Raw genomic sequence first — 24,168 nt, forward strand, 5'->3', positions numbered from 1 at the left:
CGCACACCACTTCTCTTTGACGTGGCCACTTGACGTTCTGCTTTTCAGTAACTTATTTGGATTGAACGCTCATATGCTACACATACCATTCTCACTCTGGAGTTTGGTCTTCTGAGTAGTGAGGTCATTCATGAGGCGAGTCATTTCATCCAGTTTAGTTTTTGTCTCATTCAGATGATCTTCATAAGTGCGACAAAGTTTTTCTGCGTTTGCCTAGATGGGAATCAGGAGAAGAGATGTACAAAGCTGCAGCCTCCAAGTAGCCATTTGAAAGCTGTAGCCTTTGAAACAGGCTTTTCTGTGTGTGCCCCTTTCCAATAAACAGCAGCTAACAAAGACACAAATATCTCTTCCACCACCAGCATGTAATGAATGATAATGAGAGGGTAAGGCCTGATCTTCATAAGCTTTACAGCAAGAACTCTTATATCATGTTTGGTAGGCCTGGTTTAAAGAGCAATCTGACCTAGAAAATACTACTTTTCTGTTTTCCACCAAATAAAATAACAGTGAAATGCACCATACAGGAACACTGAGTGCCTGGAACATGAATAAAGAACTTGAGATTTGGCTCAGTTTTAAAAGTAATCAAGAAGAAATAATCTCATTCATCAGAGCATTCTGTGTGTGTGCATTTTGTCACTGTTTTAAAGACATGGATACTGGAACTGTGATAACGAAAACTGCCAGGTCACTTTGGAAGACATCAGTGAACTGGGAATAGAAATCCTGTCTGTAGCTCCAGGAAGAGGTCCCCCATCAGAACACCTTCCCCTTTTGCTTTTCCTTAACTGTGTTTTGAAGTGAAATACTTCTGCAAGACCTCCAGAACCAACCATATGCCTATGAAGTTCAGACATAAGCTTCATCACAAGTGTTAGATGGGAAAATCATCTCCAGTGAAAACTGCTTTACTGATTCTGCTGTAATTGCTATTTATCATAAACTGAGTTTGATGTCAGCCTTCTTGTACTCAGAATACTGAAATCCTGTCTTCAGTTTCACAGAGCAGGCATGGTTTTGTTCTCTGAGATATATGAAGAACTGATATGTCTGGGACTGAGGACGTACTACATCTGAGTTAGGTCATTTCATTTGCTAACCTGTCTCCAAGTGAGAAGGGCTATACCACCAGCTGGGAAAGGGGCGATACAGCACACACAAGCACCACCAGATTGCAAGACACAACTTCCTGAAACACGCCAGCCCTACCAGCTGTCCTGGGAAGCCTTTAGACAAGCCTTGGCTACACATGACCACTGGGGGGTTTGGGAAGTCTCAAGACCCTTACTTTTCCCTTAACCGTTTGCTCCATGTTGGATGTCAGATCATCCACTTCCATTTTCAGCTCGCTTTTCTCCTTTTCCAGTTTCTGCTTGACGCGCTGTAGGTTGTCCAGCTGCTCCCCCATCTCAGCCACGCTGTCTGCATGCTTCTTCCTCAGAGCAGCAGCTGTGGCTTCATAGTGCAGCGTGGCCTCCTCAAGGTCACGCCGCAGCTTCAAGAACTCAGCTTCACGTTTCTTGTTCATCTCCAGCTGGGCAGCAGTGGCACCCCCAGCCTCTTCAAGCCGCTCACTTAATTCCTCCAGTTCTCGGGCCAAATCTGATCTCTGCTTTTCCACCTTGGCTCGAGCAGCTCTTTCTGCTTCCAGCTCCTCTTCTAGCTCTTCTATACGAGCCTATGAAAGAGAGAGGAGAACCCTGTAGTCACCCTCCAGATGGTTCCCAGCAGAAAACCTTGAAGCATGTTACAAACAGTGAAATTCTCTGCCAACCCAACACTTTACAATAGAGGAACCAGAGGGCAAGACACCTTTCTCATAGTAAATAGCTCTATGAGTTCTACAATTTTCCCCACAAGCTTTAGTTCAAGACATTCAGGTAAAGTATGTTCATCTTGTATTCTGTCATGTACTTTACATGTAGGTCAAGTATGGGAGAGAAGTTATTTCTTAGTAGGAGTAAAACTGTCTGCCATTGAGGGGAACCGTAAGAGTTCTCTTTGCTTCCAGTCTAAGAGCTATGCGACAGAAGTAACTTCTCTCTAGGAGTTGTAAGCCTTTCTGCCTTTCCTGAAACTACTAGCATTCTGCAGTCATACATCCTGTGGAATAAGTTCCTTGAGGGAAAATGGATTGGAGTTGCACTACTGTGGGGCTCAAAGCTGAGTGGCAGCTTGCTGTGAAAATCTCTGCAAAGCCCTTTAGTGAGGCAGATAATCATATGGTGGCTTGGATGGGAAGGAACCTAAAAGACCATCCATTTCCAACCTCTCTGTAATGAACAGGAACACCTTCCACTAGAAAAGGCTGCCCAAAGTTGTATCCAGCCTTGGGAGGTCTGTCCTAAGAGAAATGAGAAAGAAGCAAGCAAACCTGAAGCTCCTTAATCTTCTTCTGCAGCTGCATTACAATAGCTTGTTCATCTTCTATCTTGGAATTCAGTTGGCTCATTTCAAACTCCTTCCTGCCAAGGAAAGGAAAATCCCACTGTGACAGTTTTCTCCACAGTTCAAAGCTAGGCTCATGCAGTTTTTAAAGAGTTGTTTAACAAAACTCCTAATGCATCTAAAAATGAAAACAATCCTTGTGTATCACCATATGCAAGAAAATACATAACTGTCTTAGCAGTCGTTTCCAAGTCAAGACTCTGCAAGTATTTGTGCAATTACATTTTTTGTTCTTTATGTCATAAAGAGGAATGTTATTTTCATGGTCAAAGGAACAATATGCTTAATTGAGTTAGGCCTTTCAACAGTACTCTTATAGTTAGGAGGAATGACTTCTTTAGAAGACTCCTTTCTCCTGTAAGCAATAAACACAAACCATATGTATATATATATATTTAATGCTGATAAGTCTAATCAATTCTGATGTTTCAGGTATACTGCAAACAAGTAACAGTGTTTTTCCTCTCCATCACTCTCTTCTCTGTGATGGAATTTCCTTTAAGCCACCATCAGGCCATGATGACACACCTGAATACATCAGACAGTAGTAATTATGCTTTATTTAGTATAACAGAAAAAAAATCTTACTTTTTCAGCTTTTCTTCCATTTGCAACTTATCATTCTCCAAGTCCATGACACTCTCTTGAGTCAGCTTCAAATCTCCTTCCAGTTTGCGTTTTGCCCTTTCTAGGTCCATCCTCACTTTCTTCTCTTGTTCAAGAGAGCCCTCAAGCTTTAGGCACAAAGGAACTCATTAAATATATTCAACACAGATTGTTTACAACAGTCAGTTGCATACTAAACCCATCTTCATTCTGAGCCCTAGCAAGTGTTGAAGAAGTACATAAGTGTAGGCATATGATTGTGTGTTTTTGTTTTCTGGCAGCCAATGGACGTATGAGCTAAAGAAGTATAAGGACTAGTCCCTGCTAACCGCTGTCTGAGTAAGCACTGCAGTTAGTTCTCCCTGAAGCAAAGTTCTGTTTGCATGTCAAGTTACACTGCAAATGCAAACTTAGTAGATTTTCCCTTTTTTATTACATTCCTTTCAGAGGCATGAGCATGCAGGTAAGATTCATGTTGTCGTGTCATTTTACTTTTTACAGACAATTCAACAAGAGCTGCATTTATAAATATGTGACTGACTCTGAAAGGACGAAGCTTTGTGACATTTCAGACTCATGAAAACTGTTAGTGTTTGGACAAACAAGCATGCTGAAAAATGAAGGCCAAGCCAGCTTACATCATCCACTTGCTGTTCCAGTTTCACTTTGGCTTTGCTCAGTGTGTTGACCTTATCTTCCTCTGCTTGAAGGTCATCCAGAACTTGCTGATGAGCTTCCTGCAAGGATTTCTTCTCCTTAGTAAGTTTGCTGATGTTCTCATCAAGAGTCGCCATTTCTTCTGTCAGATTTTTCACCTATGTGGAGAATGAAGGTGTATTTGTAGGATTCTAAAGAAAAGGATTATCATAACCTGTTTCAAATGAATGCTCTTAGTGAATCTGTGTGTGGAAGAAGACACTGAAAAGAAAGGGATATGAAAGGAATGTCTTTCCCTTCACCCCTTTGTGGCAATTTGAGAGAAAGTGCCAGCTGAAGATCCAGTACGTGCCAGTTCTTTTTGCAAACTTTTTTATATCAAAGGTATTGGCTTTATTATTATTATTATTATTTTTTCAGTGTTACTCTTTCTGTGGTAGATTACAGCTCTTGATTCTCTCTGGGAAAAATAGGAGATCCTCAGAAAAAGAGCTGGAAGAACTCAAGGTTACAGCAGAAAATTGTTTACTTTAGAATGCCGAAACAAGACATAATTCTTTAGAAGTGTTGCAGCAGAACTCATTTCAGAAAAAGAAAAACTCAGATTCAGACTTACAGATTTCCTCACATAAGTTCAAATTACTCTATGTCTATTGATCTTTCAGTGTGGCCTATGTAACAGAGTATAAAGCTGTCAAGAAGACCAGTAGATCTTGTCATAAATATAATCCCTGCCTGACCTCTTTTGAACATATGGCAAAGTTCAACAGGTACCTTATTTTCAGTAGCGTGCTTCTCTTTCTCTACTTTTGCAAGTGTTATTTCAAGATCATCAATATCTTTCTTGAGCTCCGAGCACTCATCTTCCAATTTTCTCTTTTTGGATGTCAGCTCAGAATTCATCTCTTCCTCATCCTCAACTCGCTCTGTCAGCTCTTTGACTTTTGCCTCCAGCTGAATCTTGGATTTAATCAACAAGTCGCATCGCTCCTCAGCATCTGCAAGAGTGTCTTGCTCCTAGGGTGGCAAAAGGAAGAGGTCAAGTAGTCACTGCCTTATCCCTCACCTATCCTGTATAGTGGTCACAGGGCTTGATCCAATCAAGGCTCTACTCAATTCTGTACTCTTAACTTCAGAAAATAGGACCAACAATTAATTAACAGAGCAGGACAATAGGGTGGTGAGAATGACTAGTCATGCATGCCTCACTAATTATGATTTTGTGTATAACTGCCACAGTGATTGCCTTGGACAGAACTATGGTAAAGACTTGCACTGTTAGTCCACCCAGTTTTATACCAGAGAATGAGAATTTCGATCTACTCTACTTTCTGGCAAGACTCTTACAAGTCCAACAGCTTATTTTAGTTGAACTGAAATAACATCATGGTCTGTAAGCCTTTGATCCTGAAAGTACATCTAATGAATACATAAGTATACATCTACTCACAGCTTGGAGCTGCAATAGCAGATCATTTTTTTCCTGAACTAAAGAGACTTGTTTCTCTTCAAGTTCCTTTCTCCTTGCTTCAGATTTTTCCAGGGCCTCCTTCAGTTTCAAGAACTCTTCCTTCATATTGGCCATCTCTTTCTCAGTTTCTGCAGACTTCAGAAGTGGTTTGATCTTAAAGAAAAGCTTCATCCAGGGCCAATTCTTCACAGCCATGAAGGCACGGATGTTCCACTGAATTACAAGAAGGGCATCCCTGTTTAAGGAAGAAAGCAAAATGCCTTACTGCTTAGCGTGAAATGAGAAAATGTGATACCTTTTTTTGTTTGTTTGTTTGTTTTTTCATTCTCAGTTGATTTTACAGCTCTGCTCCCTGGTTATATTGGGAACTTGTTCTGGGTTCCAACATATACAGGAAATGTTCCCCGTAGCTCTTGATTTTCAGTGACATGAAAAATTTCTAAATCCTATTTTCAGGTAACCAAGAAACAGTTGCCATTGGTTTTATCAGACATGCATGTTAAACCTTTAATCTAGGATTAGTTAGAGCCTTAGTGACAGTAATAATGGCTCTACTCAACATATAATTAAATGCTAATGACTATTATCCATTAAGATTGAAGAGGGTGACTTCATACCTGCGCTCCACTATCTTCTGGAACTCAATTCTCATCAGTCTGCCACGTGCCCTTGCCTGGATCATCGTAAGGATCTTTGCAAGTCTCTCATCCCTCATTTCTTCTAGGTGGCCCAAAAGACCAGCCTTGAAGAACACCTGGTACGTGCACAGATGCCATTTGATGACAGTGATTAATTTTCTTCCAAAGTACACCAACAGTTAGCTGTACAGACTTTGTTGTAATTGTTCAGAAAAATGATAATTTAATTGGCACATTTATTAAGCAAAGGAAGTAAGATGGTACTTGCATTAATAAGGAATAAGGTACTTGCATTAGGGACTGCACTGTTCCACAGTTTCTTTAAAACCAGGTCTCATCTTCCTAGTTTTGAATAAGCCAAACTGTTTTATTGACACGCTCTATGGTACATTTCAGCTGTGACAGGGTTCAGTGCAGGTCAGCTAAACCACTGCTCCCCACTGTCAGGCCCCTGCTAATGGGATCACGTCTCACAGCTTTGTTAAAAAAGTTACAGCTGACCTCATGGTCCAAACGAGCTAGTATTTCAATGAGGAGTGTGGAATATCAGCTGCTTGTGTTTGTACTGTTGCTGTAATACAAGCTTTGTGGAAGATTAAGCTAGAGAAATGAAGTTTCTCTAGCACAGTTTAAAATTCATTTTGATCTTCTGCTATACTGCTAGCTCCTGTATTATTGACTCATTAGTTGACACGACCAGAGGTTGTATAGTGCCTTATTCTGCAAATTAGATGCATTGCCTTTCTCTTCACACACTCATTAATGATCTTTTTTCTGGTTACCTTAGTATGCCCAAAACGGTATTGGTTATGATCAATATCTAAAGATGCCAGTAGTTTTTCAGCGGCTTTTCTGCTATCCACAAACTTATCCTCTGGGATTGCACCTGGGTTCAGAATGCGGTACCTGTTAACAACAGGGGAGCAATGAGTAAAATTAGCATAATGGCCTGGACTAATTTCCTAATTTGCATCTACTCAACCACAAGCAAGAGTAGAGTTCTGCCTTCCACGTTCAGGAAAACGGAATGGAAAATAAACTAGAACAGAATAAAACATCCCCAATAAAAATGAGAAGGCGTGCTTTGCTTATTTTGTCTGTTGGAACAGGACAGGTGACAACACAGATCTGCATTACCTTTGTTTAAAGTCAGCATAAAGCACCCTGTTTGGGAAACCCTTACGGCAAATGCGGATGCCTTCCAGGACACCATTACAGCGGAGCTGATGCAAGACAAGGAAAGCATCCATTTCACCTACAGGGGAGAAACACAGATAAACTCTTCCATAGGGCTTAATCTTCATTTCACCAAGGGAACTGAAAAATGTGAGGCATCATCTTATGAAAAGGCAACACTATGGGTTAACGTGAACAACATAGACACCATTCAAATACATTCTTGGAGGCTTGCAAGTAAATACTGGAATCACATTGTTCAAATATACTGAGGTTTTAAGAAAGCTTTCTTTTCCATACCTGGTGTTTTTGATTCATTGGGAATAATGCATCGTACAAAGTGAGGGGCTGTAGATTTTAGGTTAGTCATCAGTTTATTTAAATTTTCCTGGAACAGACATACAAAAACACATTGAGCTTTGATGGCATTGAATTTTTATCACTTATTTATTTGATTTCTTGGTTAAGCTTATTAAAGTCATTTCTCTAAGTAATTCTCAATAAGATTATAAGTTTAAAATAATCATTTATTTCAAATAAATCAAAACATAAATTAGCTTTACTGTAGGAATCAGCATTTGTTTTAGCAAAATATAAAGAAGATGTGTTTTACTTACAGCCCCAAAAGTCTCACAAAGCATGTGAACAGCCAGCAAGATGCAAGATCATCTCACAGAACACTCCTGTAAAGCCATTGCTTTGCCATTTTTCTTTTCTTACACTAACTACAGGACATATTCTTCAGGTGATGGTACATGAATAAAAGAGGACCCTCAATAAGCTGTACTGCCTTGATGACTAACTTAATTAACACATCACTGATGTTAAACTCTGGTTTGTCATAAAATGTTATGGTGAATTTAAGCGTCAGGACTCTTTCTTCACACTTAAGTGCCCACTAACAGTTTTCATCCCATCTTGCCTGTGTAGTGACTTTGTACCATCTTGTATGAGGATCACATTTCTTTCACCTAATAAGACTGACTTGAACTTTGCCTAGTCACTTCAAATTTCCCATCTGTTCCTTAAAAAAATTCTTGTCTTCTTCGACAAACATTTTTCCTTTATTAAGATTAATCTGATATCTCCCAGGCAGGCAAGTGATCCCCAAACTCTGGGGAAAGTTTTTTTTTCCAGCATGGGAAAAAGAAAGAAAATTAGAAGTAATATATACTATCATCATTGGTCAGGATGACAAAAGGAGACAAAGTGAACTGGGTACTTAGCAGCTCCTTGTGTCCTCTGTTAGTGGACTATTGGATTACCACCTGTGAACACATCTGTCAGCTATTTTTACAGGTCTTGAATATCTCCATAGAAGGAGATTCCACAACCTCCCTGGGCAGCCTGGGTCAGTGCTCTGTCACCCTTACTGTAATGAAGTATTTCTGCACTTTAGTACAGAACTTCTGTTGTTCAAGTTTTAGGCTGTTGCTTCTTATCCTTTCCCTACACACCTCTGAGAAGAGCCTGGCCTCATCCATTTCCCTCCCACCTCCCTTTAGATATTTTTAAACATTTATCAGATCCCCTTTTAGCTTTCATTTCCCCAGGCTGTACAGACTCAGGTTACTCAGCCTTTCTTCATATGGGAGATGCTCCAGGTCCTTAATAATCATAAGCCAGTAACTCAAGCCAAGAATCAAACTGTGATATTGGATTTCAGTCTCTTTTGTCCATTACAATCCTTAATATCCTTCTTCAAAAGTATTGGCTCAACTCTAACCATCAGGTGAAGCGAGGTAAACAAACCTTGTGTAATGAGGACACTGTTTGGAAAGAAGCACCTTTCTTGCGTTTCTTTTCTCCACCCTGGTCAGCTAAGAAAAGAAAAGTAAAAATCATGATCAGTATCTCAATAAAGAGTGCAGATGGGGGCATGAGAGACAGACAGTCCCAGCAGCACAACTTCCTCGAATGAAAGGCACACTTAACAACTTGACGGCTACATGAGTTCAAGTATTACACAGAAGCATGGATAAAATGATACAGAATGAAAAAAAGTAATGCTTAGTGACAATCTGCGCTGTACATTGTACTGTACAAACACCTTCTGCTAATGAGACACTGAACTGCTAGTAATGTTTGCCCAGACAGAAATAAATAGATGGAAATAAATATTTATTTTGTAGTTTTAGATACAGTAGGTTTGCATTGCCTGAATTTTGCTTAAAACTTCAGAGTCAAAATCACTCTGGTCCTCCAAGAGAATGCTAATTTTTGACATGACCTTTGTGAAGCTGTACAATGCAAGAGTCAAGCAAGACCCAAAAATGTACAGCAATTTCCAGCTTTCCATACGCTGGACTATTAGATCATTCCCAGGAGGTCTGGCATTCTGTCACTTGTCGACAGCAGTCAACATTAAAGGAGAGGTGAAGAGTGCAGTGTGTTTGATGCAATTATCAAAATCCTCTCCCCCCTTTTGAAACTGACACTGCCTAGATTGGAAGAGGCTAATCTGGGCTGGCTGCTCTTTTCTCCTGATACCAAATAAAAGCAAGGTAGTATTCTGACAGTCAGGAATATCCACAGGCAAGTAGAGCATTAATAACTTAAAAGAAATTGCTAGTGGCATGATTTTTGTTATTTATATTCAACTCCATCTCTTCTCTGCATTATGAAGTTTGCAGTCTGCTTGCTTCCTCAGCAAGTGTCTTATGATTCATGACAATAACATCTACGGAGACGAGGTTACTAATAAATAGGCTGTAAGTGATTGCAACTTCAGGACATAAGAGCCACATATTTGTGACACGCTCTGGTCTTATTTACTGAACATCAATTTTCTGGATGCTTGCTACTTCTCTCCAAAAAAACAGCTCTGTATAACACATACAGCTGAAATAATATCCTCAGACAAACACCAATCTTGAGAAAAATGAAAGAAATCCACCAAAAAATCCACAACAGTGACAGCAACCCGAAAGAAAGATGCATTTGTAAAATATTCTGCTGCTTTGGCCAAGGTGGAGCGATGTTTGGTTGCTTTCTCACCACTAATCCAACAAAATATTCCAAATTTCTCTCTAAAACTTTGCTCTTCTTATTTTATTCAGGATGGGTAGCAAAGAACACTACAGTGTAGGAAACATGAGCCGTTTTTGTGCACAGAATGTTCTGTACAACACTTGCCTCCATATGTGAACACCTGCATGCCCAAACACTCACTGGAATGTTCACAACACAGATTTCCTTGCCAAAATTGCTCAGAGGCATTGAGCATTTAATCTGAGTTAATAGCCTACTTAGGATAGCGTGGCAGACTCCTACAGATGCTGCTAACATCTAAATAACTAGTCACTGCCTCATTTAGCATTGACTCAATTGCAGCTTATAGAATTGTTTTGTTTCTTATATATATTTCCAAGCACACATTCCAGAAATGAAAGAAGATCCACGTGAGCCAATTCTGCTTACCACTGTCAGCACCAATGTAGCTCTCAAACAGGCTTGCCAGGAGCCTGTTGGACGACTTTTGGAAAATACCTACTACAGTTTCATTAAGTGGGTCTTTGTTCTTCTCAAGCCACCCAATGATGTTATAGGGAACCTGCAGCAAGGTATTGAAAGTACAAACAAGAGGTTACAAATGCTTTCCTTCACAGCAGTTCTTTCTGCTTAGCTCAGAGCCAATGGCATTTTGTGAAGTGTTGCTCTCAGAGCTGGAACATCCACTTAGTTTTTCACCACTTTCCATCCAATTCTTTGCTTTCTAATTGCCAAGTATCTCTTCCTAATTACTGACATCTGAATCCTTCACATCTCTTCCAAACTTTCTGGTCCCTGCATGTCCTCGTTAACTTCAAATGCCTGGCTGTAAATATACCATATCATCTGTGTTTTTGGAGCCCTACCTATAGCAGCTGAACTATAAAACACACAAGTAGTGATTTCACTTCACAACAGAATACTACACTGGAATAACTAAGATTCTTTAACAGAAATATTATGCTTAAAATTAGCAGCTCCATGCGAGGATGCAATTTTTCATTTTCTTTGCAGAATACAGTAACATCTGCAGATAAAGAGTAAGATGGGCATTATTTCTCATAATAAATACAGAGTTTGCTTAAAGTTCAACTGTACTTAGAAATCATCTTAAACGAGCACCATCTAGATTCCAACTCTGCTGTATTGAGCCTCCATACCAATGCTAGTTTTGTTTTAAGAAAAATGAGTAATCCTATATCCCTCTCAAATTCTTTCTGCCATCTGGTCTGGAAGCAGCTTTGAAACCAGGTAAATTTTGGCTCAGATGTTACAGTACTGAACTGTATTTCTTTACCTCATCAACAGCAGGCCTGTAAACTAAACCTTCACAGCAAAATCAACCACATTTCCTTTGGCTATACCAATACAGTGGTCCTGACATAAGTAAAAAGTGATGTTAAATTTATTTATTCATTTAAAATTCTTTGTTTAGACAGAGATAGCTCAGTTCATTTGTGCAGGGAATTAAGATGGAAAGTTTGCTGCTGCTACAGATTAAATCATTAGTCTGATTACTGGAAAAGTAAAAAAGATGAACCGTATTTTCAGCAGCACTGTTATTAGCTCTCGGTTCATTCCCTTTATTTGTGCAACCAGGGACCAGATGTCTTGGAGGCTGATGGCATCATACTGCGTGGCAATAATTAGGCAGAGAGAGCAGACATCTGCTCTTAGTCCTCACTGTTTCTGTGTTTCTCCCTTCAGCCTTCCCACCCTCCTTCACTGCATATCATGGGCTAAACCCCACCTGGAAGCCATCTAATATAAGATCTACCTGCAAGCAGAGGAACTTACTGAGCCAGCATAATGAACAAGTTCAAAGTGAGCTTCATATTTCCTTTTCTTATCAGGCCTGGGCTTCTGCAAGTTAGGTGACTTGCCAAGATGATTGTCGTAAAGTTTGGCTTTGAACGTCATATCTGTAGCTTTTGGGAACATACATTCTTCTTCAAGGATAGACAGGATTCCCAGTGGCTGTTGAGTTAAAAAAAGATCATTGTTGGAAAATGTTTAGGCTGTCTGCAAGAGCTTTAAGTGCAGACTTTAATTTTGATCCAGTGGAACTTTAAGCCTGCAAAATTTCTTCTCATCCTGAGGAGGAAATCTTTGAGTTAAGACAGTAACCACACCTTTGGCTTTCATAGGGTGTTTCTGCCTTTGGAAGCTTTGTGATGACTTCCAGAAATGATTCAGTTTACATTTTAAGACGATTGGACCAAGTCATATTTTATTATTCATCTTTCAGGAGAAGATGGACTAACTTCCTAGGACTTGACAAGGCAGACTGAGGAACTAGGATTATTGGCATAGACATTTATTGACATTAAGCATGTGCGGAACAGTATAAATGAGAGAACAGTAGGAAGAGAGAAAGAGGAAGTAAAACATAAGGAAGACTGTATGGCAACATACACACACATAAAAACACCAGTACAACTTCCGATTGCTGTTGGCTCTGTGAGGCAAGCTCACTGAAATAAAAGGCAAGCAGTCACAAATGCTGATTTTCCTTTGATTCGTATTGCACGTAGAATGGTGAGAAACTCATCCTGCTTTTTATCTTGCTCTGTTCCCTGAGCTTTGAAGACAACTCTAGAGGTACATCACGAGGAAAAAAATATTCAGTAAATACACCCTAGGACCCTGTACCTACCTTCTCAATTAGATCAATACAGGCCTGCAGGTCCATGCCAAAATCAATAAATACCCAATCAATGCCTTCCTTTTTGTATTCTTCTTGCTCAAGAACAAACATGTGATGATTGAAAAACTGTTGCAGTTTCTCATTAGTGTAATTGATGCAGAGTTGCTCAAAGCTGTTGAACTGCAGGAGTTAAAAAGAGAAGCATTTGTACATGGTTAACTACAGTGAGGGTTCAGTGAAAGAGCAAGAGGGAAGCTGGTTACATATAAAAGCTTAACACCATCTGTTGAGCAACTACCAAGCATAACACTGAAGGGAAGGAAGGACAGAGTTGAGTAGCAGTACTTTCTTTTCTCAAAGAGAGAGTGGGTACAGCACACTGTCCTAAAATTCAGCACAAATAGTGCAGAATGTTGTGTTTCCTGAAGGCTAACTTTCCCTTCTCCCCCAGTGACCATTGGCACCTTCAGCTGTGCCGAATGCTGAGTGTTGTCATGTGAGCTTTTTACTTCCTGTCCACTTAGAAGAAATGCCCACCTGAGAGACAGTACTTTGTAAATTTTATGTCCTTTCCTCAAGTCCTCACACATTAATACTCACATCAAAGATTTCAAAGCCAGCAATGTCCAGGACTCCAATGAAGAACTGTCTTGGCAGCTTAGTGTCCAGTGTTTTGTTGATACGGACCACCAACCACTTGAACATCCGATCATACACTGCCTTGGATAAGGCCCCAACAGCATACAAAACCTAAAATACAGATTTCAAAATACAACTACATACAAGTGTTCACTGTGGAACACATGAATTTTAGTGCAGCCCTTTCCAATCTCTATTTTAAGTCAAATATCACAGTTTTTTCTTGTAACTGCCAAAGCATATTTAATAGAGTACAGCTTCTCTCATTATCTGTTATGCATGTTTCAATCACGTATGTACAAATGTGTACACAAAATGCTAGTAAATACCTTTTGGGAAAGAGCTAAACAGAAGGTTGCAAATGGTTTAATCTCTTTAACTGTAATGAAAAAACCTTGTGAGCCTGATGGCAGCCATGATATCCAGAACTGCTATAGCCATAGTGGACGTCTGTGCTTATGTTACTAGTTAGCATTTGCTTCTAATTTGGAAGGATGCTAAGGCAGGAGATTTTAAAAGGAACTGCCATTTTTTCTTCTTTAGTCTACAGTATACACACCTAAACCTACTCTCTCCAGTGGTTGTCTAGTAACTGAGCCTGTACCTTAGTCTATCTTTGGACAATTTTTGTTGTAATCAAAAAACTGGAGCATCCTCTAAAGTACTGCTGTAGCCTGCAGTAGTACCAACCCAAGGACTTTTGTTTCCTAAATTAAATGGTACTCAAGTGGATATTGCCATGAGCTGACTGAGGTCACACAGAACTTAAAATTACATGAATAATGAATGAGTTTATAAATCCAGATACCAATTCCCACTGCTTTTACTGCACCTAATTTCTTTAAGTGGCTATTACAAGTGCACCAGAAAAATAATCAATCAAAAGAAGTGCTTTTGATAGTAAAGAGACAAACTATTTCCTTGTTAGTCTCTTTACCCATTTCCTGCTCTTCCACTGTCTGTTAGCCCAAGTGAAAGGATGCAGAAAGAAAACAGGCACTAGAGGATCCAATATTCAAGTGGCACGTATATGCTAATGCTTCTAGCAGCTGCTTCAATCTTTGAGATGTTGCAGAAGCATTAAGGCTTTTGTAATGAGTATCCAAATACTATGATGGTTTCTCCTTACCTGTTCAACACTTTGACCTTTGGTCACATACTCATTTCCAACTTTCACTCTAGGGTGTAATAAACCCTTAACCAAATCAGAGGAGTTGATTCCCATTAGGTAGGCAGCTTTGTCGGCACCTGATCAAGAGAAACAAGGTTTTAGCTGGATGTGAGCTGCTACATGACAACATCCCTAGCCAAGAAAAACTGTTTAGTACGTCCACTTCCAAAGAGAAGCTAAGACCTTGCTAATTTTGTAATACATTATCTTGGATGTGCCCGTGTTCTTTCCCACGGCAGATGTCAGCTAGAAACACACTTTAGAAATTCTTGCCGCATAGGGAAGATAACATATCTTCACAATGGATATAGGCAATTCAATCAATACTATTCAGGGTGCTGGAGGATGCAAAAAGGCGAGACTTGAAAATGTAAAAGAGAAAGCTAAGGCAACAACTTCGTACAATCATTTTGTTCAAATAGTTACAAAATGGAGTTTCATTGCACCGGTCTGACTGCATCTATTCACCTTCTACTAAGCAGTGTTACTTGACAATGTTCAAACCACAGCTAGAGATGAAAGAACTGCACTTTTGGCTGATCAGTGGCTACATTGTGCAAGGTAAAATGAAATGGGCTGCTTCTTCCTGAATACAGTGTATGATACATACCAGCATTCTGAATGAAAGGAGCAATGTTAGGTGTGATTCTTACTTTCAGTGCCATCAGCCTCTGCCTGCTCTTCTCTGGGTCGCTGTTTGAATTTCATGTTCCCAAAGTGCATAATGGCACCTGTGAGCTTGTAGGCACCGGACTTCTCATCTGGCACAAATCCCAAAATGTCCATAGCTTGCTGTGGAAAAAAAAAACAATTTGATATTTTGTCATATGACTCTTCAATGACAGTGGGTTTTTTTCAGTCCTAAAAACTACTTTTGCATGGCAGGTATTATTAACCTGCCCAGGGGCATTATCTCCCAGCAGCCCTTGGAATACCCTGACGACTCAGCGGTAGCAGGGAAGCAAGGGGACATCTCACATTTATTTAGTTTTAAACATCAAAATTATAAGAACATCAAGGCCTTGTACATTATGTGGGGCAAGGCCAGAATCAAAAGCATCCTAGTTTATCAGACCTTATGCTTCATGGTATTAATGCAGTTGAGACCCATTTCTGCTTCCATTTTATTCCAGTAGTTTCAGCAGAATAAGTTAGGCTTCTGCTATTGCTTTTTATCCTAACACCCACCCAACCACTGAGTCAAATCAATACAGGCTTACATCTGTTGCCATCAGTTCTTCTCCATCATCCAAGTTGTCCACTGTAACTACTCCTTGGGAGCAAAAGTGGTAGTCATATGGGTTGGTGGAGACCAGTAGCATATCTGTAAAAGAACAGACAAGATCAAAAGTACTGTCTATTCAGGATATACCCCCCGGAAAAAAACAGAGACTGAAAGGATGAAATCTGACCAACATTTGTCTTTACACAAACCTGAATGCAATGCTTTTTATAACTGTGTGACAGCAACAAACCCTTTCACTCTACTTTTCCAGTCCAAAGGCCAAGATTTAGAGAAAGATTCTTGTCTCTCAATGAACAGAAGTCTGGATGTGGCTCTATTTCTTTCCTCTTTCCTTTTCCCTCACATCACAAAATCTAGAAAACTAGAAAACAACTCCAGCACTTCAGGGAGAGTCCTGCTTCTTTAAATCCACTGAAATTTTCAGCCATACTAGCAGACAAAGCTTTGACCAAGTTAGATGTCAATTTGTATATGCACGTGCATGCATATCTAAGTATGTGTGTAAATACTTCTGCTAATATGCATATATATAATCACATTCTGTCTGTATGTTTGCCATGTAGTCAATATGATATGCATTCACTTATTTACATTTTCATTGTCTATATTTATGTGTCTATGCTGAGATATCTGTGCACTGATGTACAAAGACACACTTCTTGTCTACAAAACAAAGCTACCATTGGTTTCAGTCTCTTCAAAAGCCTGCAAACATGCTCCTGCTGGCCAGAAAGGTGTGTGCTGTTGTGGAGTATACAGACAGTTGATGAGAAGGACCACATCATCCCAGCACAGGGATTAACAGAGGAGTCCCATTGCAACACTTCCTTGAAATGTTTCCCATAATTAATTAGGCCACATACAAGCTAAGAGGATCAGGGACTTGACCACACACTGCCAGGATAAGATTATCAGAAGTTTAATGTGGCAATATAGTGACTCTTTAATGCCTTTTACAAGATGTGCTAGATGTGTTTCTCAGAATACAAGAGTTAGATAAACATGCTAATTAAATGAGGTTTTTTCCAAAAGGTTTTATTCAAAGCATGAGGAGATGGGAACAGGAAGACCTCATTCACTCCCTGCTTTTTTCTAGCATGTGTTGGAACAGCAACAATAAAATCAGCATGCTTAAATTTGTAATGTCCCCAGTGTTTTTGGAAGAGTAAACTTTTCCAGCTACTTTGAGAGCTTGAATTGCACAGATTTAATGTGGTGGTTTTCAACTGTACAATGTTAACATATTAAAAGTCCCACTGAATTCCCTTGTTCTAATGTGTAAAGTCGCCTCACTTTGTTGGGCACTTGAATCAGTACACCAGAGAAAAATTTCTTTTGTTGCTGCCATTGAATCAGTACCTTAAGTAGAGCATGTCTGTGAGTGGAGGTTCAGATCTGAGAAGTGGAAGCTTAAGGGCCTTTCTGAACACAAGTTTACTACCTGGCCTCTCTTCAGCTACTCTATTCAGCTAAAAGCTGTTTCTTAAAAGCTGTGTATCCATGAAATGCTTACCCAGTAACTCTGGTTTCTTTCCTGATAAGATCTGGTAGAAGATGTGATAGTCTCTCTCACCCGGTTGCTGAAAAATCACTCGGGATTTCTCCAGTAAATCTAGTTGCACAGTAAGAAATTCAGTGAGAAAAGTTCCCTAAGTTTTCATATGAGCGATTGTATTTTTTAAAAGAGGAGAGAGTTTGGTGCTTACAGATCTCAATATCCGCAGATGACAGCTTGCCTGTGGTTCCAAAATGGATTCGGATAAATTTACCCTAATTCACACACAAGAATATTTTAATTAGTGAATACAGAGAGGGGAACAAAGTTGTTATAAGAAAGCAATCATTTGGATCAAAGAATTAGTTTACGCTAACTCCTTAGCTTTGCTCAGGCAGATTTCCAATGATAAATACCGAACAGTGATATAATAATTTTCCAAGCCAGGGTCTATACATACAGCTGAGTAATTGGCTTGTGGGGAAAGGATAACTGAGCACCTTTCAGACAGGCTGAAAGCCTGGGAAAGCACACGTTCTCCAGTTTCATGTTGCAGCTTTGCCGGAATGCAGGAGTTAGAACAGTAAGCCAATAAGCCTGGCAAGGACATACAGCCACTCTAGCTCTCTCTTTTTTTAATGTTTTGTTTGACTCTCCCTAATCTGCAATCCTGACTTTTATGGTCTGCCTAGTCAGAACCGTGCTGTGCTATTTACCCTGATTTGCCTGTTAATTTTGAATATTCATCCCCCTAAATTAATTTAAATCAAACCAGTTTTCATCTTATTTATCACACTCAAAGACATCAGCTTTTCTGAAGTTAATTTGCATTCCAGCTGGAAAACTTACACCAACTGTGTAGCTTCCCACAGATGCTTACAGTCTCTGATTCTCTACATGACCCCTTCCAATTTCACTTTTAATCAGATTTCTTAGGGAAAAGATGGGCTACAAACTCAGGCAATCATCCTTCATTCAACACCTTTCGGACCTCTGAACCAACATCAACCAAACGTGACAGGGGAAGGGAACCCCAGCAGACTGATCTCTTGTAGGTCTAATGGAAACAAGGAGAGAGGCCCAAGCTTATGACCACACTGAAGAACGAGCAAAGGCAGCTTACTGAGACAAAAAGGTAGGTAGCATGGACCAAAGGTAGGAGAATTGCCATTTACTGGGGTCTGCAGAGTGGGAAGGTCTTTTTTCTCTTTACTTCTTTCAGTAGCTTTTCCTAGTCATGTTTTACTTTGTTATTCCTTCCACATGAAGAAAACCCAACCATTTTAGCAGACAAAATTAGAAGCAATTTATGAAAAGATTATGACAGATCTTATTAAGTAATTAACTGATTATTGTTGAAGATATGTTACGTTATGGACTTACAAAACGTGAGGAGTTGTCATTTCTCAGGGTTTTGGCATTTCCAAAAGCTTCTAGGGCTGGGTTTGCTTGAATGATTTGATCTTCCAAGGTTCCCTAGAAATCAAGATTGAAATACTCTTGAGAAACATAGTGCCCACAAACTCAGCTGGCCTCTACAACTCAGCTTTGCCTTCTCTTACTGATAGAAAGCCTCCTTAGCACAATGGTTTAGCCACACCAGAGGGGTGGCACAGCATGAGTGATTTAACACCACAACTGCCAACTAGGAGTGCTTGAAAGACCTCAGATGTTCAGCTGCTCTTTGCTGCTTTGCTTTAGGTTTGATAATTTATACCATCTGCACATGAATGGCATCACCATGTCTTCCTGTGTGCTAAGTATGGAGTCTCTGGGGACAACCATTGAACACTTAGAGGAGACGGGCTGCTAAAGACTGTGACAAGTACTACATTGAAACGCAGTGGTTTTGAAAGCACTCGGAACTTGTAATGCCTGGAATACTGGGAGATGAGAAGAGCATTATCTTCTGCTTGCAAAAACTTAGTTTGCAGAAGAAAGCTGCAACTGCCTCGGCTTCAGGGAACACTTTACTGGGGGAACCATGCAGAGTGAAATTCTGAGGTTCATGGAGTGGAATAGCGATTCTGAATGAAAAAGATAAAATAGCAAGGTGATCACTTACCCCAGTTTTGGTAGCTGGTTGCTATCAAAGGAGGGAAAATAAAAAAAAAGAGAGAGATTAAAAAACCCAACATGGGCATGAACAAAAAAGGCATCACAGAAAATAAAGGTTAGAAAGGTTAGATGTCCAGTTGGTGCCAACATACCATTAGAGATTTCTGAAACCTTAGTTCACATTCACCACACGTCACAAAATAGCCCAGTGCAGTTCCTACTCAGCTTGTTATTTTAACCCCTAACCCAAACACATCCGAGTGCCTTTACTGTAGAGCTGTTTGAGAAGAAAGCACAGGGCTGAAAAGAAGCTGGGACCAGGTGAAAAACACTTACAAAAAGATGCAAATACATACAATTAAACCATGCTGCACTAGAACTCTTGGATTATTGGAAGCAAAGGATGATGATAGCAAAGATAAGATGTGACCTCAGCTGACAAATTACAATGAAAAACTTTTCAGTTGCAATATCTGTTATTAACACAACTGTTTGACAAGCACACCACATTTCAGATGCCATTATGAGCATCTAGATCATTGCACATATAAGGCTAGCACTGGACCACTCAATCATTTGCTAAGAGAGCTTTGCAGACCTCAGATGAAAGCATATTAGATTTTGGTGACATGAGCTGAGCGTACAGTGTCCAAGACTGGCTGAAATTTTGGCCTTTTACATATGGTTCCTAGGAATCAGTTAATTCACCACAAAGAACACTGAACCTTGAAATGCAATGAAACAGATAGTGAATAAGCTCAGAGCAACACAAGATAAAAAGCAACATGAATGAACTATTCGCCGTAACATTAGCACTTTTAAGCAGAACAGTGCTTATTCAAAGGGGAACATAGAAAAGCTGATTTAAATTCTTTTGTCAAAACACTCCTATTTTTGTGGTCATAAAAGGCTTTTCAACAAAACAGACACTCTGATGAAAGCTAAGCTTTTTTGAAGACTTTTCCAGGTGAAAAGAATCAATTATTTTTCTTAATCTTCATAGTATCCCTAACTTTGAACCAGCTATAATACATTCAGAAACATTTAATACATGTGAAAATTAAACTCGGCAACAAGCATTAGCTCAGAGCCAGAAGTTATTTTGTGGCTTCACATGCAGCATGGAAAATTTGGAAAAGAATTACTTTTCTATCTTCAGAGCCATATGGTCTTAGTAATGTCATTTAGAAGCACCAGTAACTTTTCCTAACAAATGCTTATCCTAGCCATGCCTGCTGAGGTTTAGCACGTGGTCTAGTGCTCAGGATGCAGACTTGCAATGTTAGTTGTACACAACAAAAACTGTGGAAGCCTGAAATGAAGCATCTGCTGGCAGACTTACATTCTTTTTACCAGGTTCACCCAGGGCTGCCACTGTGGCAAAGTACTGGATGACCCTTTTTGTGTTGACAGTCTTGCCAGCACCAGATTCTCCACTATGGGAAGAAGGAAGAGAACATTACTGTTGCTCCACTAGCAGTAACTTGTGCTCTCACCTACCCATCCTCCCATCAGCTCCATGTACTGCATAAGCTTTTCTTAGAGTCACCAACTGATTTTTGTAGCCTGTTTACTCATTTCAGTGAAAATCACGTCAGTGACAAATAACGCTTCCTGAGACTGCATTCAGAAATCTCATACAAATGCACCCTACTTTGAGATTCCATTAAAGGTATAAAACTTTGTTGCAAACATCCACACTCGGTATTTGAGGCATACCTCTGTGCAGCTAATGAGTTAAAAACCAAAGGAAATCTGCAGCACTTTGCCAGCATCGTCCAGAATCATATGTGAGCTGTGCAGAGAGACACACAGCTCTCCGTCTTTCATGCTTGCTAGTAAAAACATGGGCCTCTTCTTTCCTGTCTTGGTCGTCTTCCTCCCTACAGATGTGTCAACTCTCTGTCCTTAACTGTGTTTTGCAGCAAGAACAACTGTGCTGGGGAGGAGTCTTCTGAGCCTGAAGAGGGCAGGCAGGAAGGACAACCCCAGAAGAGCTTCTTTAACTGCCTGCAGAGCTGTTACCATACTCACTTGGAATGAACACTAAATGGGGATCAGAAACAGGCTGGCCTCCATCAAATGAAATCCTCAGCTACTCCTTTCCAAGACTCAAAGCAGACATCAAATGGCCAAAGTGCTAATTATTGACTTGGATTAAGTTCCAGGCAATTTAGCTGAGCTTTCAAGGGTCAACTTGTATTTCAGGGGGATTTTTTTTTCTTTGAAGTTTTTTGCAGCGAAAGAGTCTCAAATCAGTCAAAAGAGAAGCACTTACGTGATCAGCATAGACTGATTTTCCCGATCTGTGGATGAAAAAAAAATGAGACAAACTTAGCAGGCTGCACTTTTTGCTTATTAACCTTGCAAATCTGCACCAACTAATTTAGAAACAGTCTTGAAAGAGAAGCATAGAAACACAGGAAGTAGTGGTGGAAAAGTAAAAATAAGCCCCAGGTAGTTCAGCTTTGAGCAGTGCCAATTCTACCCTTGCTCTGACTCTCCCTCTTGTGTTTTGTTCAAGTCAGCATTAAAAATCTGAGTCATGAAAATTCCCTTATGCCTGGGAAACAATAAAATAGAAAGTAATTTCCTGTTGGCAAAACATTTATTTATTTATTCCTGTGTAGGTTTCTGCTCACACCTGACCCCTCTGCCCTGCAGCACTGCACCAGCCCAAGCAATTCTGCTGCTCGTTAATGGACTCACTATTTATGTATGTATTCTTGTTTGGTAGCTATGCTACTGAAATAAAGTCTTACAGCCTTCTTTCTGTTAATGGGCCCAAGCAGAAACAAACAATTATAAGAACAGTTTGCAATCAGTATGTTAACAATCCAGTTCGGCAAATGTGAAATAACATTACCTGCCTTAATCATTGCACCTAAATTCCTCTTTCCTCTTCTAACTCCAGGGATTGGATGACCAGCTGCACATTGGGCAGCCTGGTGATATTTCACTCTTATGCAATAAAAGAGCACCTCTCTTCAGCCACATGTAAACCTCCTCTGCCCCAGTACCTCCCATCCTCCTACATTAGCCGCCTTGCAACACTGGGGCCCGGGGTTCGAATCCCCTGTGGCACAAGTGGTAGAAGTGCCGCTCTGCTACACAGAGACTCGAATCCCGGGGGTTGGACTCGATGATCTCTAAGGTCCCTTCCAACCTGCACGAGACTATGATACTATGATACTATGATTAGCCATTTAATGAAAACCAGGTGAGAGGAATGAGCTAATCTGATTCTCTTCGGGACTTTCTGGCAGCCTCTCAGCACCCGGTGGAAGCACATCACTGCTGCCCCCTGCTGATAGCCCCGAGGCACTCAGACAATGCTGATCCACAGCAGGCTCCTGCGAGCGACATGTGCACAGCACTCTCCATGGTTGCCCTTCATTAACCTTTCAATGTTTGCGTCTGATGAGCATCAGAACGAGCTCGCTGCTGCCAGAACCCTCACAACGATTGGCAGGGGAGAGTGAGAGAAAAAAAAAACAACAGTAATTAAAAAAAAATATGGATGCAAACTCCCAAGCTCCTGTTGCTTGTCGAGTATCTGCACATTTGGTGCGCACTTCTCTCTCTAACGGCCATCTGGTATCAGTCACGTCTGCTAAATAAAGCGAAACTAAATTTAAAAGCAAGGAGCGCCACTTACTACGCAGCATGTCGTGGTATGCGTTATCAGCAATGGAGAAGATGTGAGGAGGGGCTTCTGAGCGCCTCTTGCCTTTGTAGGCAGCAACAACCTCCGACTTGTAGACAGGCAGCCACTTGTAAGGGTTTATAGTCACGCAGAACAAGCCTGAGTAGGTCTAGAGAGGAAAACAAGACAAGGGGGAAGAACAGACTCTCAAGGAATGAGAAAAAAAAATATATCTGTGTTAACCAAGCAGAAACTGGTGTTGCCAGCTTCTGATGTGACTTGGAATTCTGACTGGGAGTTTTAGAAATTCAGATCAAAGGCTGAAATAGAAATCTGCTAAGTGGCTTCCTATTGGCAATCAGTGACATCAGTATTACAAATATTAATCACAGAATGACTTGGTTTGGTTTATGATTGGTTTATAAAGGACCACAATGCTCACCCAGTTTCAAGCCCCGCTGCTATGTGCAGCAGACCAGGCTGCCCAGAGCCACATCCAGCCTGGCCTTGAATGTCTCCAGGGATGGGGCATCCACAGCCTCCTTGGGTAACATGTTCCAGTGCGTCACCATCCTCTGTGTGAAAAACTTCCTCCTAATATCTAACCTAAACCTCCCCTGTCTTAGTTTAGAACCATTCCCCCTTGTTCTATCACTATCCACCTTCATAAACAGTTGTTCCCCCTCCTGTTTATAAGCTTCTTTCAAGCATTGGAGAGCCACAATGAGTTCTCCCCAGAGCCTTCTCTTTTCCAAACTAAACAAGCCCAGTTCCTTCAATCTTTCTTCATAGGAGAGGTGCTACTAAGCTGTTTTCCAAACAGAGAAAAAAGTATTTCTAAGGTGACAATCAGACAAGCTTGCCCCTTCAGCACAGCAGAGGAACAGCAAAGAGATCTACATCTGATTTTCTACCTGTCTGCCCAGCAAGAACTGCTTCCTCTTGAAAACAGTGATTATGAAATAAAAATCACAGTTTTTCTATTTGAATTCTATTCTTAGGAAGAGAAATCTGGGAGAAACAACTATTCTTAGAAGAAGAAATCTGAGAGAAACAATCTGTCATTACCAACTTGCTATGAGCACCCTGGGGTAAATTTCAGTTGCTTGTTCAAAGAGAAAACTTGTACTAGGTTGCCCAGAGAGGTGGTGGATGCCTCATCCCTGGAAACATTCAAGGTGAGGTTGGATGGGGCTCTGAACAACCTGATCAAGCTGTAGGTGTCCCTGTTCATTGCAGGGGAATTGAACCTGATTACCTTAAAAGTGTCTTCCAA

General features: G+C 40.4%; 1 protein-coding gene across 2 annotated transcripts in view; it reads right to left on the reverse strand.

The window, feature by feature from the left end:
• Positions 1-24,168, reverse strand: part of MYH15 (myosin heavy chain 15) — a 46,919-nt gene that overhangs the window by 14,084 nt on the left and 8,667 nt on the right. For both annotated transcript variants that reach the window (XM_085546329.1, XM_015877821.2), the window contains exons 5-30: positions 22,905-23,061; positions 21,525-21,552; positions 20,589-20,682; positions 19,254-19,274; positions 18,572-18,664; positions 17,400-17,463; positions 17,207-17,305; positions 15,668-15,771; positions 15,101-15,239; positions 14,406-14,524; positions 13,238-13,387; positions 12,647-12,817; positions 11,788-11,967; positions 10,420-10,552; positions 8,752-8,819; positions 7,300-7,387; positions 6,961-7,078; positions 6,606-6,729; positions 5,803-5,939; positions 5,165-5,420; positions 4,489-4,731; positions 3,696-3,872; positions 3,040-3,185; positions 2,378-2,468; positions 1,292-1,681; positions 87-213 (exon numbers count right to left, since the gene is read on the reverse strand). In XM_085546329.1, the coding sequence (XP_085402455.1) occupies positions 87-213; positions 1,292-1,681; positions 2,378-2,468; positions 3,040-3,185; positions 3,696-3,872; positions 4,489-4,731; positions 5,165-5,420; positions 5,803-5,939; positions 6,606-6,729; positions 6,961-7,078; positions 7,300-7,387; positions 8,752-8,819; positions 10,420-10,552; positions 11,788-11,967; positions 12,647-12,817; positions 13,238-13,387; positions 14,406-14,524; positions 15,101-15,239; positions 15,668-15,771; positions 17,207-17,305; positions 17,400-17,463; positions 18,572-18,664; positions 19,254-19,274; positions 20,589-20,682; positions 21,525-21,552; positions 22,905-23,061 (3,517 nt within the window). The remainder of the gene's footprint in view (positions 1-86; positions 214-1,291; positions 1,682-2,377; positions 2,469-3,039; positions 3,186-3,695; positions 3,873-4,488; positions 4,732-5,164; positions 5,421-5,802; positions 5,940-6,605; positions 6,730-6,960; positions 7,079-7,299; positions 7,388-8,751; positions 8,820-10,419; positions 10,553-11,787; positions 11,968-12,646; positions 12,818-13,237; positions 13,388-14,405; positions 14,525-15,100; positions 15,240-15,667; positions 15,772-17,206; positions 17,306-17,399; positions 17,464-18,571; positions 18,665-19,253; positions 19,275-20,588; positions 20,683-21,524; positions 21,553-22,904; positions 23,062-24,168) is intronic.

The sequence above is a fragment of the Coturnix japonica genome, chromosome 1 (genome assembly GCF_054131305.1).
Source record: "Coturnix japonica strain WE chromosome 1, WE-NBRP24, whole genome shotgun sequence".
In the NCBI taxonomy this organism is placed as follows: domain Eukaryota; kingdom Metazoa; phylum Chordata; class Aves; order Galliformes; family Phasianidae; genus Coturnix; species Coturnix japonica.